Genomic DNA, 11,995 nt, shown 5'->3' with positions numbered 1-11,995 from the left:
TCCCTTGACTGTAATGTGATTGCATTGCAATCTTGCATTGCAGTGGTCTGTTGCAAAACAAACACTGTAATATAATTTAATTTGACACATTGCAGGAAATGTGCTCTCACTTCCCTCATACCAAACGCTACCATAGAGTCAACATAAGATACTCTGATTTAGCTAGTAATTAAATAGTAGGGTAGTTTTGATTCTTCGCTAAGTTAAAATGAATAAACTTGGAAGAAAAGAAGATCCCTATTTTTAGAGTAATTGAAAAAGGAGCAAGCTAGATTGTGAAAAATGTGATAGAGTTGTAGCAAATTAGTTAGATGAATGTCTCCCTAGGATCCTCGTATTTATTTGGAGAGAAGAGAAGCTAAATCTAATTAAGTAATAACATAAAAAATTATTTTACATTCAGACGATAAAATTTTTAAACTTGACAATTGAATTAAATGATTGATATATGTCCAATTAAGATATATTTATTTTAAATTAATTAATTAAGAAATGGACATATGATAATTATTTAATTCTAGTTATAAAGTTCTAAAATTTCATCATAAGTATATAAAATAATAATTTTTTAATGAAATTCCTTTTAACAACAACACAATTAATGTGTTTTCAAACTAGATCTTAAAATTCTAATTTAATGTAATGGATGAGGAAGAATAACCTATGTTATAATGTAATTCAAAATCATTCCTGTATGGGAAAATGCAATTTTGGGTGCTATATAATTTTGGGGTTTTTGGTAGGTTAGTTTTAGTTTTTTTTTTCTTTTTTGGGTTAATATTTATAAAGCTAAATACGAAAATAAGCCACCAAACTATATCAAAAATACTAATTTAATGTTTATTTTTTATAATGTTTAAATGAGCTTCTGTACTCTTATTTTGAGTTAAATAAACCCCTTTTATTAATCAGGTTCAACCCATGAGGCCACCCAAAGGCTCCAAATTTGAAAAGGTCTCATATTTTTATAAAAATAATATAATTGATTATATTAAAAATATATAAAAATTAAGATAATTAATAAAATATTTACTTATTCTTTTATACTTAATAAATATTTCTCTTACTTCAACATCCTTATTAATTCTAAATTAATTACCTCATTTTTTTATCAAAAATATGTAAAAGTAAAAAAATTAATAAAATGATATATTTTCTTACTTTTTTAATTATGCATCTAATAAATATCAATTTTTTTTTATCATTTCTCAACTATTTTTTTTTCAATTTTTTATATCCACCCTAGAATTTTTCTTCCGTCATTTGCTCTTTCTTCCTTTAACTTCATATTTCTTCCAAAGAATACATAGAAAGTCTATTATGTTATTATCTTCATAAAGTTACGAGTTTCATTTATGACTTGCAATAAATATTCAATAATTAAATATTATTGTTCTAATATTTGCTGACTTTTTTACTTTTATTTAGAGTTTAAATTATATTATTATATTATCTTTATTTTATGTCATAGTTAATTTATTTGAATTAGAAATTTTGATTGTTGATTGTATATTAGTCATTTAAAAAATATAAATATTTATAGCAGTTAAATATTTTTTGATACTTTATAATAAATATTTGAATATTTCAAATAAAAAATATGAATTTGATTATTCAAAGCTTAAAAAAAAATTTTTTCTTAATTTCAATAAAAATACCTCATTTAAATATTTTGTTTTAGGCCTTTGAGGTTATTAAACTACCACTGTCACTAACTATTAACTAACAGAAGTTAATCAACAAATTTTTATGCCACGACATTTACCACGTGACATGTTTCTGTGTCATCTTGATGATGTTAATGCCACGTGGTAGATGATGTGGCATAAAAACTTATTGACTAAGAAATGCGTGTTTTTTTTTTTACTAATTCAAATGTCCAAAAATTATTAGTAAAGGATTTGAAACAAAAAAAATCCCTTAATTTTTTTTGAATGGCATTAAATTATAAAGGGAAGAGTTTCAGCAAAGAGTGAAAACTCTTTCAAAAGTTGAATACAATAATCAATAAAAAGGTTACCCAGAAACAAAAAGAAAAATACTCACAAACAACCAGAAGAGAGTAGAAGAGCAAAAAAAGTGACACCACAATAGAAGCAGCCTAACACAGAGTAAAACTAGTTGAAAAATTGAATTTTGTCAGAGGTGCGATCCCCTGCCAATTTAGCAAGTTTATCTGCAAGATGATTAGCATCCCTAAGAATGTGAACAGCAGACTAGACTTTAATTTTCCTCTTGAAACAATTGATCTAACTCATAATCCTTGTGAAACTCCAAGGCACTAAAGAAGGATGATTAACCCATTTAATAACATTAGAAGAATCATATTCCACATTGAGGGAGTGATCGTTACACCATGGAGAAGCAGCAAAGAGGCAAAAGGCTTTTTTGATAGCTAGAATTTCAGCCATGTTAGAATCACTCATACCCAATGGCTTAGAAAAAAGAATTTTCACACAACCCTAGTAATCCTAAAGTGCTCCTCCAATGCCAGCAAGACCAGGACAACCACGGGAAACACCATCAAAGTTGAAGTTCAAAGCATCAAAATAAGGCTTATTCTAGTCGAAACTTTTTTAACGAAAACAAGATCTTTAACCATATCCAAAACAGAGGAGTCGCAGAGAGGCCACTTAGCTTTAGCCCACCAACCAACTCTTAACTTAATAATATAAAAAATCAAGTCAGAATCCTAGATCTTCCCATTAAAAACAAGATTATTTTTGTGAATTCGTGTTGTCTATATGATAGCCATAAAAGCCATCCTCCAAACTAGAATACGCTCACAATCACTAGAAAGGGTGTTCCAAGAAACAAAAAAATTCCTCATATTTCTAGGGGGAGCCCATGAAAAGGCCCAAGTGTTAATCCAAAAAGACTAAACTTTTCAAACATCATGACAATTGATATACATATGTTCAATAGTTTCAACGTCAGAAAAACAGATGGGACAGAGTGCAACTTTGCTATTAATAATTCCTTTTCTAAATAGCTCGCCCTTCACAACAATATGCCTTTTCATGACTTGCCAATAAAAGACCTCACACTTAGGAGGAGCAAGATTAGACCATATAAGGTTCCAAAATTTACTATTCCCATTTGGATTGCCAAAAGCTTTAAAGGCATAAATATAGAAGCTGCAAGAAAAACAAGAACCACTCGTTGTCCCTTTCCAAATGATTTTATTAGAATCAACATTGTCAAGAGAGAAGTTATTAATAATGTCGAGGTGAAGTTGTCCCAATACAAAAGATTCCTCCTCAATGGGATTTTTCAGCTCAAAATATTGCCAATCCAGTCACCAAAATTAGCAAGAACACGATATTTGTTTGAGGACAAAGCAAATATACAAAGATAAGAGATCTTGAGGGGGAGCCCATCCGTTCAATTGTCATACCAAAATTTAATTTAATCGATGAAGCTAATACCATCTTTGACCAATTTAGATAAATCATTATCAGAAGAAAAAGGCTTGGTAATATTCTTCCATAAAGAAGATGAATTCCTTGAACAGCAATAAGGCACAAGGGATAAGGAGTCCATTCCATTTTTTTCAACAATAACATTGCACCAGAAGTTGTCTTTTTCCTCACCAAACCTCCATATCTATTTATGAAGTAAAGCAAAATTTTTAAGGTGTAGATTAGAAATGCCTAAGCCACCAAACTCTTTAGGGGAACAAATCGCCTCCCATTTGACATAATGCAATTTTCTATTGCCATTGTTCCCACTCTAAAAAAACTTCCTAATAATTCTATCAAGCTTCTCTTTAATTCCAATAGGAATCCAAAAAAAGGACAAAAAATACACCGAGAGTGTAGATAAGATAGAATTCATAAGAATGACATTGCCCGCAGTGGAAAGAAGATTAGCTTTCCAACCTTCCAATTTAGTTTCAAACTTTTCCACAATCAGATTCCATAGGATACTAGATTTAAGATGCACACCAATAGGAAAACTAAGGTAAGTGGAAATAAAGGTACTAACCTTGCAGGAGATAAGGTGAGCCCAATGGTCAATAAAATTATGCTCCACCCCAATGCCAAATAAATGACTCTTTTGGAGATTAGTCTTCCAATCTGAAAAAGGTTGAAAGCCACGAAGAAGACTTTTGATGCATTAGAGATTATCCAACTCAAGTTTGTAGAAAAAGATTAAGTCATCTATAAATTGCAAGTAAAGAAACCACCAAACCATTCCTACCGATATCGACACCATGAAGGAATCCTAGAGAGATAGCTTGGTTGATCGTCGAGCTTAATGACTATCCCATGATATTGAAGAGGAAAGGAGAAAGAGGACATCCTTGATGAAGACCTCATCTCATAAAAAATTCCTCTGTGAGCATACTATTAAAAAAAACGAAAACTTGCATAGTGAAAATGCAAGAAAAAATCCATCTACACCATCTTGGACCAAACCTCATATTAACCATTATGAAATTAAGAAAGTCCTAATTGATGCAGTAAAAAGCTTTTTGAAAATCAACTTCGAGCACCAAGTCACCATTATAATCCCTTTTCATTTGATCAATAATTTCATTAGCAACCAGCACATAATCTAGAATTTGATGACCCTTGGTGAAGGCAAATTGAGTTTTCCCAACAACAAGCCTAAGCCTATTTGCCAAAACCTTCGCCACCAGTTTGTAAATACTGCCTGTAAGACTTATAGGCCTATAATAAAAACGATTATCTGGATTTTTCTTCTTTGGAATCAAAGAGATAAAGAGGCATTCAGACTTTAATTGATAAAACCAGAATTATAAAAATCAGAAAAAGTAGCCATAACATCATTCTTAATCTTGACCCATTGATTCTTAAAAAAGGACATATTAAAACCATCCAAGCCCGGAGCTTTATTACCATTCGAGTTCTCAATAACTTGTCAGACGTCAACTTTTGAGAAAGGTTCTTCCAAAGAAATAGCAAAAATAAAATCCAAAGAATTCAAGGGACAATTGAACTAAGAGACTTTAAAGATAGCTTGTTTTTTGAAGTGGTTCTCAAAGTAATCAACTACAAAAGTCAAAACAAATTTAGGATTAGAGAGGATATTACCATTAACATTAACTCTGTCAAGCCAGTTCACCTTCCTTCTATTAGACGTTACGACATGAAAGAATTTAATATTACGATCCCCATTTAAAAACCATTTGATTCAAGACTTTTGATGCCATGAACATTCCTCCACATGATAGAGATTCCACAGCTCAACTTTAAGAAGAATAATGTCTTCTTTAAGAGGAGTTTTGAGGATCATTCTGCATAGCCATTAACTTCTCTTGAATGTTGGGTTTCGAGACAAAAATTTGATCAAGGTAATTCCCGAATTTAGAAGCTTGCCATTCCTTGATTTTTGGTTTAAGAGATTTTAGCTTATCCCATTAATAAACACTTACCTTCCAAGCCTTCATGCGGTCATTTCCATTCAACATCCGTAAGGTCTTGAAAACTATTCTCCTCAAGCCAATAATTGAAGAAACGAAGTCTCTTTCGAATCCTCCCAAAACTAAGTCGTTTTGCCTCCTAGCCCTAACTATATAAAAGCTTTTCTTTTCTCTTGTCCTCGGTTTCCTTCTTCACTTTCTCTCTCCACCACCAACTCTTCCCTCTCCTCTCTGCTCGGAAACTTCAACCCCGTCCTTCACTTTCTCCCCATCGTTCGCTCTCCCCTTTCTTTAACGCCGTTCACTTTTGCCGGTCTCCTCTTCCGATTTTCACCCTTGTTTTGTACCCTAACACTCATCCCAAAAACGCTCACGTTTTTTCTTTCTCGCACTACTCAGACCTTCACTTAACCCTCACAATCACCCCCCAACCAAACCCATTTCTCAAAAATCCCTTTGTAAACAATGGTTTTTGTTTTTTTATGCTCTTTTTTTGTTATTTTCTTTTATTGTGGTTATTGGCTGTTAGAGACTAAGATGTTTTTGGTTCTTAGGGTTTTCAAAAAAGTAAGAAGGATTTTTTTTGATGTAGACTTTTCCTTTCATGGTGGCTGAGTTTTTTGGTTGCTAGCAATCTAAGGAACTCTGGTTGCTAGGATTTTTTTTTCTAGGGTCCTAGGGTTTCTTCCATTCTCCGAAATCTTGGTGAGAGGGGCCTTAGATGCTGGGGGATACAGCCATCTGTGCACCCCCAGCATTCAAGGCCATTGCCAGATGCAAAAAATTCGCATCTGGCACGGTCGATTCGTCCTTGGCAGAGTGTAAAGGCACCTGCTGAGCTGTTTCCTCCTCTCTCTTGTCTTATTTTATTTTTTTCTTCATACTTGGCTTTAGTCCTTGTTTATTATTTAACCTTTTTGCTTAATTTGATCCGTTTTAGCTCAGTTTTAATCACATTAGACCTGGTTTTAACAGTTGGTTTAGACTTTAGGCCTGACTCTAAGACCTCTGCTCCCTATATGGACAATGCTTGGGGTGCCCAACCCACTGACCTTTGGACTTTGTTTAAATAATAATAAAATAAACAATTAAAATGGAACATAAAAATAAAAATAAAATAAGGGCCTCTACATTACCAAAATTAAATAAATAAAGAAAGAAAATAAATAACTAGTGTCTACATTTGTCTAAATATATAAATACATGATGAACATGTACGGATAAATTCATTTGAAAGTATTAAGGGATGTCTTGGTTCAATTTATCAATACTTGGAGGAAACTTTATTCATTTTCTTTTGTCATTTTAAAATATGAATTCAATTTGAAAGCTATAAAGCTAACACAGGTGATTATGCACATGTTGAGAATGGTTGAAAAGCTGTTTTTGATTGTTGGTTTTTGAGGCTATGGGTTAAACCTGAGGTAAAGTTGTTGAACTCGTACCTGGAGATTATGCACATGTTAAGAATGGTTGAAATGTTGTTAACGATTGCTGGTTTTTGAGGATTTTGGGAATGGTGTTTTTTGTTGGATTATCTTGCTGAAAATGCATATAGCCTTGTATGGATCAGATTTTGTACGGGGGTATACTTCAGGGGCTGTCCTGTGCCCAGCTAGCTTAGGAAGGGTGGTCGTGCTAATCCTTGTCCGTGATGAGGCTCTATCTGGGTATTGACAGGGTATACTTTACAGGCCGTAGCTCTTTTTGTTTGCCTTGTCTGAATTGTACAGGTTCATTAATGAAATTCTACATACCTTTCGGAAAAAAAAAACACATTACGTTAGATGATATTAAACTAACAAAATTAATCAGGTGCCTTATTATGAATTTTTTTTTCTTTTTGGCTCACCACTGCTAGCTATTTTATGATCTTTGACCGCATCATGTGCAAACTGCAGAATAAGACAAGAAAATTAAAATAAAGTTCATCTCTCTCTCTCTCTCTTTTGTTTTTATTGACTTGATTTTTAGTACAATTGCTTTTTTCTTTTCTGAGATTAAGCAGTACAATTGCATTTGATTTCATGTTATAGTACTGAACAAATTTACGTGCCATTAATATTGTTGAGAGAGTACCCCTAAGTCAGATTTGGAGGCACACCACATATTGGTACAATTGAAAGAGAACCCCAATTTGATTCATTTCAGATTCTCTTCTTATAAGACACGATGCAATAAAAATACTACACAACAAGAAGGAAATAGAAGCAGCAGCAGAAAGCAAGAAACCCAAAATGCCATTTTTGGAGAAACCGATTTTAATTTTCATGGAGGTGAGACAACTACGAGTCTCTTAGCATGTTGGCCGGATAAATAACTCCAAATGCTCCATACATATGTTATTATGTAGCAACGTGCTGTCAGAATATCTGAGTCCACAATCAACTAGATTGAATACATCATCCAAATAGTTCTTGTTCTCATCATCATTTTCACTAACTCCATCACTGCTTCCACTATTACCATCCTTATCCGTGTTTGGATATTGAACTAAATGATCAGTTTCCCAATTATTGGAAAGAAAATTTGAGAACCCTTTGATCATGTCATCATCTTCTGCATCGCAAGCTCCCATGCTCCATGCCTGTCCAGCCTCAAACTCCATATCTTGGAATGTGGTGAACCCTTCATTTACATCAATTGAATGAAACGTTGCAATATTGCAATTGGTTGATGATACCGGGATGTTCTGCAAGTTCGATGTAGATGTTGGAGACTGAAGATTGCCGCCATGATCGCCACCGTTATTTTCGATTACTAGTGACTTGAGTTGTACTCTTTGCCATGCTTTTAGAATATCAAGGCAACGCGGGGAGCCAAGTCTGGAAGCTATTTTGTTGACTCGCTGAGTGGGGGGAGGACATGGTAAGCCAGCTGTAGGTTGCTGATAATTTTGGCGTAGTTTTGATGACTCTCTAACCAGCCTAGCTTCAGCTTCAAGACGAGCACTCTCCCATTGAGCCATGTGCGTAAGGTTTGTCACCTTCTTGGGCTCACCATTTCCTGAGCCAAGAGCTGCAACCACTGGCTTATGAGTAGCAGGATCGATCCCCATCATGGCTAATCTTTTCTTTATATGTGTGTTCCAATAATTCTTGATTTCGTTATCTGTTCTCTTAGGTAGATGGGAGGCAATTGCAGACCACCTAAAGCAAGTTGGGAAACATACTCAATTTAACAACAAATTTGCAATGCTCAAGTTAGCTATTATTATAGCTTGTGTTGGAGAAACAATAGCTTCTTTAATACCTGTTGCCTAGAAGAGCATGAAGTTGAATGATGGTCTTTTCCTCATCTAAACTGAACTTTCCTCTCTTGATATCAGGTCTGAGATAATTAATCCATCTCAGTCTACAGCTCTTCCCACATCTTTGAAGACCTACGTGTGAACAAACGTGCCATTTATAAGATCACTAGTAATTAAAGATTATTTGGTTAATATATAATTAGAAACTTAAATTTTTTATAAAGGACTAAGAAAAAAGGATGAGAAACTTCACCAGCTTTCTCTGGTAAGGAACGCCAACTTCCATGGCCATGTTTTTGAATGTAAGCCATGAGCTTTTGGTCCTCTTCCGGTGTCCACGGGCCTCGCTTCAAGCCGGTTGCATCGTAGCAAGGAGACCTTCCCATTTGATGCAAAACAAGGCAAATAAAGGGGATTGATCTGTAATTGGCTAAAACGCAGAAAAATAAATGTTTAAGCAATGGTGAGAAGCTGATCACTTGCCTGAAGATGGTAGTGTGGTGTGTAAGTTGCACTATTTATGGAGACAAGAAGATACATGGCATTAAGTTGTTTCATCGGATATTACAAAAATACCCCTCCTTTGTCGGAAGGGATTTTTTTTTGTTTTTCCAATTTTAATATCAAATTTCCGAATGGCAGTTTGAATATACAAGAATGCCAAACCATACATTTACTTTGGGGTCCCATTTTCTAGTATACTTTAAAGTTTCCCTTTAATTTGCCTTGACAAGTCCAGCTGGGATCGATCCTCTGTTTAAACCGGTCGCGACTAATTTGCTTATACTCTCACATAGAACTAATTTATCAGCTGGGTAAAGATGGATTTATGGTATGTTTGGGTAGTCTATACCGGATGGCATAGTTATTCCAACCTATTAGATTTGGCCTATGAATAAATTCAAGCATTAATTGCTTCGACTTAATTAGAGTTTGCTAAGCGTGATAGGCCCTAAGCTGCAAAATGGTAGAGATGGCGGTATGATGATTGTTTGTGTTGGTTTGGCTAAATTTAAGCGTGAAGACTGTTGAAGCATGTTTTGAGTTTTTTTTTTTTTTTTTTACTTTCAAGCTTAACTAATATAAAGTTATTATATTTTATGATCTTGATATACTAATAAGATAGTAGAGTATTTTGATGAGTTTTGGATGTAAATAGGTTAGACTTTTAGAGATTCCAAAAAGACTACAATATTGCCCTTTCTTTCTCATGGTGAATCACTGTTGTCACCTCTCTGATAAATTTAATTCCATCAACCGAACCATATAAATTTTGTATTCATTCTTGTTTGTTGTTGTCATTTATTTTACTTTTTGTCATTACCAAACTTAATTATTTGAATAGAGAATAAATATATCTATTATTTATTAGGATAAACTCTACATAAAATTTTTGTGTATGACCCATAACACTCTGTTATTCTTTTTTCAAATGAAACTTTGTCGTTTACTATTATCCCATAACAATGTTAAAATTTCACCAAAAAAGACAATAAGAACCTTATAAGTTTCATTTTGATTCCCGGTGTTGTTGGGAGGAGGTTGTACTTACCTCTATTCAACTTCCATATTTTTGTTCTAGTGTTCATGTACTAATGGCCATTTGATGTTGCACCTTTTGTTCTTGCAGCCATATGATGATGTATGCATTTTCCGATAAATATGAATATTATTTGAATTATTATCTTTTTAGTTAAATTTATAAAAATATTTTACTATCTTTTGTTGTGAAAATTTAAGACTGTTAACTCATAGAATAATAATAAAGTGTAAACTTTTATTTGAAAAATAAAATCTTAAAGAGCCTATGTGAAATTTACGCTTTATATCTTATGGACTGGAAGCTCGCATGCAATTGATGGCTTTAAAGGAAAAGTCGCACGGAGACATAATGTTTTAACCGACGTGCAATAGGGGCTTGAAGACAAATTCAGGGCATCCGGTGGGACTCATCGGTAATCAATGATCATGCATTAATTACAACAGAAAAAGAACAATCCTTTCCTTGTTCTTTTGCAGACTCATTGAATCGTGGGATAGACTATTTATGCGTGCGAATTAATTTTCTCGATGGGTCTCATCTTCTTTTTTTTTATTAATTTGTTGCAGTTGGACCACGATTGATGAAGTTATAATCCTTCCCTTGAAGAAAAAACACGAAGAAATCCTAAACTTGTACAATTTTACAGAAATGAATTTAATCATACTGTAGCAATAAAATTTTACCAAGTTAACCTAGTTATCGGCAATTCATTTCTTAATTTCTTCTTTTGCATCTCAAGACAATAGTTTGAATAGATGTAAACCAAGTCATGGAGACTGTAAAACTTTTTAGTATATCAACTTTCATGCACATATAATTATCAATCAATGCCTCAAGTTTTTATAGTATGTTTTAACACAAACAGAATGTAGTTTTACAAAGGACTTGGGTCTCATTAAATGACATCTGCATTGCTACGTGATCATCACTTTTGCATTTCTTTCTGTGCAAAATTTTGGTAAGATTATTTATTGCTATTAGCTCTGAGCAGAAATTATAACATATAAGAAAAGGACATTAATTATTTGAACGCATGCTTTCTGCTTGATGTTCTTGCTGTTGTATCATGCCCATGGACTGTTGGCCTCAAAGATGGAGCCAGTTACCTTGTGTTGAGAGTTAGAGACAGATGAATAATGACTAAAAGTTTTTAAAATTAATATATTAAATTTAATTAATGATTAAAAAATTATTAATAAAAAATAAGTTTATATAATAAATAAATCAAGAAAAGAAAAATTTTACAATAGTTTTTAAGGAATGTTGTATTCGATCATATTTTCTAAATTTAAATTCATTAATTAAAAATTATAAATTAAAAAAATTTATTTTTTTAAGATTGAATGCTAGATATTTTGATTCACATTATTTTTATTCATGAGTTGAAGCATTGACACTTAATGGCTCAATTGTAGGAGAATTATTTGAATGATTTACATATTTTTTTTTTAAAAAAATTATTAAATATTTTACTCATACTTTAATCAAACTTGAAAAAAAAAAATTAATGCATTCAACATTTAATATTTTTATCTAAATTTATAATACTAAATATAAAACTATAATGCATAAAATATAAATAGTTAAATATGATATACCAGATTAATAATTTCTTTTCATATAATTAAGATTATTTTAAGACTATATATTAAAGATAATTTCTTTTTAATTAAATATAAAACGTAAAGCATATAAAACAGATATACTTAAGATAATTTCTTCTTACATATTCAGAATTAATTAAAAAATAATACATTGATAAAATTTTAAACAACAATGCAACATTACAACTTATATTTAAGAATTATATAAT

General features: G+C 32.4%; 2 protein-coding genes across 2 annotated transcripts in view; both read right to left on the bottom strand.

Annotated features, from left to right (window-relative positions):
* Nucleotides 1-4,074, bottom strand: part of LOC110418632 (transcription factor MYB122-like) — an 8,985-nt gene extending 4,911 nt beyond the window's left edge. Inside the window, exon 1 of the mRNA XM_021431412.1 lies at nt 3,988-4,074. The gene's annotated coding sequence lies outside the window, so the exon portion shown is untranslated. The remainder of the gene's footprint in view (nt 1-3,987) is intronic.
* Nucleotides 4,075-7,451: 3,377 nt separating this feature from the next.
* On the bottom strand, nt 7,452-9,109 carry LOC110417707 (transcription factor MYB16-like). The gene is made up of 3 exons (XM_021430174.1): nt 8,893-9,109; nt 8,642-8,771; nt 7,452-8,538 (listed from the first exon to the last, which is right to left on the bottom strand). The coding sequence occupies exons 1-3, from the start codon at nt 9,023-9,025 to the stop codon at nt 7,686-7,688; spliced, it is 1,116 nt and encodes a 371-aa protein (XP_021285849.1). The 5' UTR covers nt 9,026-9,109; the 3' UTR covers nt 7,452-7,685.
* Nucleotides 9,110-11,995: the final 2,886 nt, after the last annotated feature.

Source organism: Theobroma umbraticum, unplaced genomic scaffold (genome assembly GCF_002168275.2).
Source record: "Theobroma umbraticum cultivar Fairchild unplaced genomic scaffold, ASM216827v3 scaffold_50.0, whole genome shotgun sequence".
NCBI lineage: Eukaryota > Viridiplantae > Streptophyta > Magnoliopsida > Malvales > Malvaceae > Theobroma > Theobroma umbraticum.
Note: the sequence above shows the minus strand (reverse complement) of the source record. Positions and strands in the feature narration are given on the sequence as shown.

Coding starts and splice junctions, on each gene's coding strand:
- LOC110417707 (XM_021430174.1), bottom strand. CDS start 9,025: ATGGGAAGGTCTCCTTGCTACGATGCAACCGGCTTGAAGCGAGGCCCG. Junction 8,772..8,892: donor TTCCTTACCAGAGAAAGCTG/GTGAAGTTTCTC, acceptor GTTCACACGTAG/GTCTTCAAAGATGTGGGAAG. Junction 8,539..8,641: donor CATGCTCTTCTAGGCAACAG/GTATTAAAGAAG, acceptor AACTTGCTTTAG/GTGGTCTGCAATTGCCTCCC.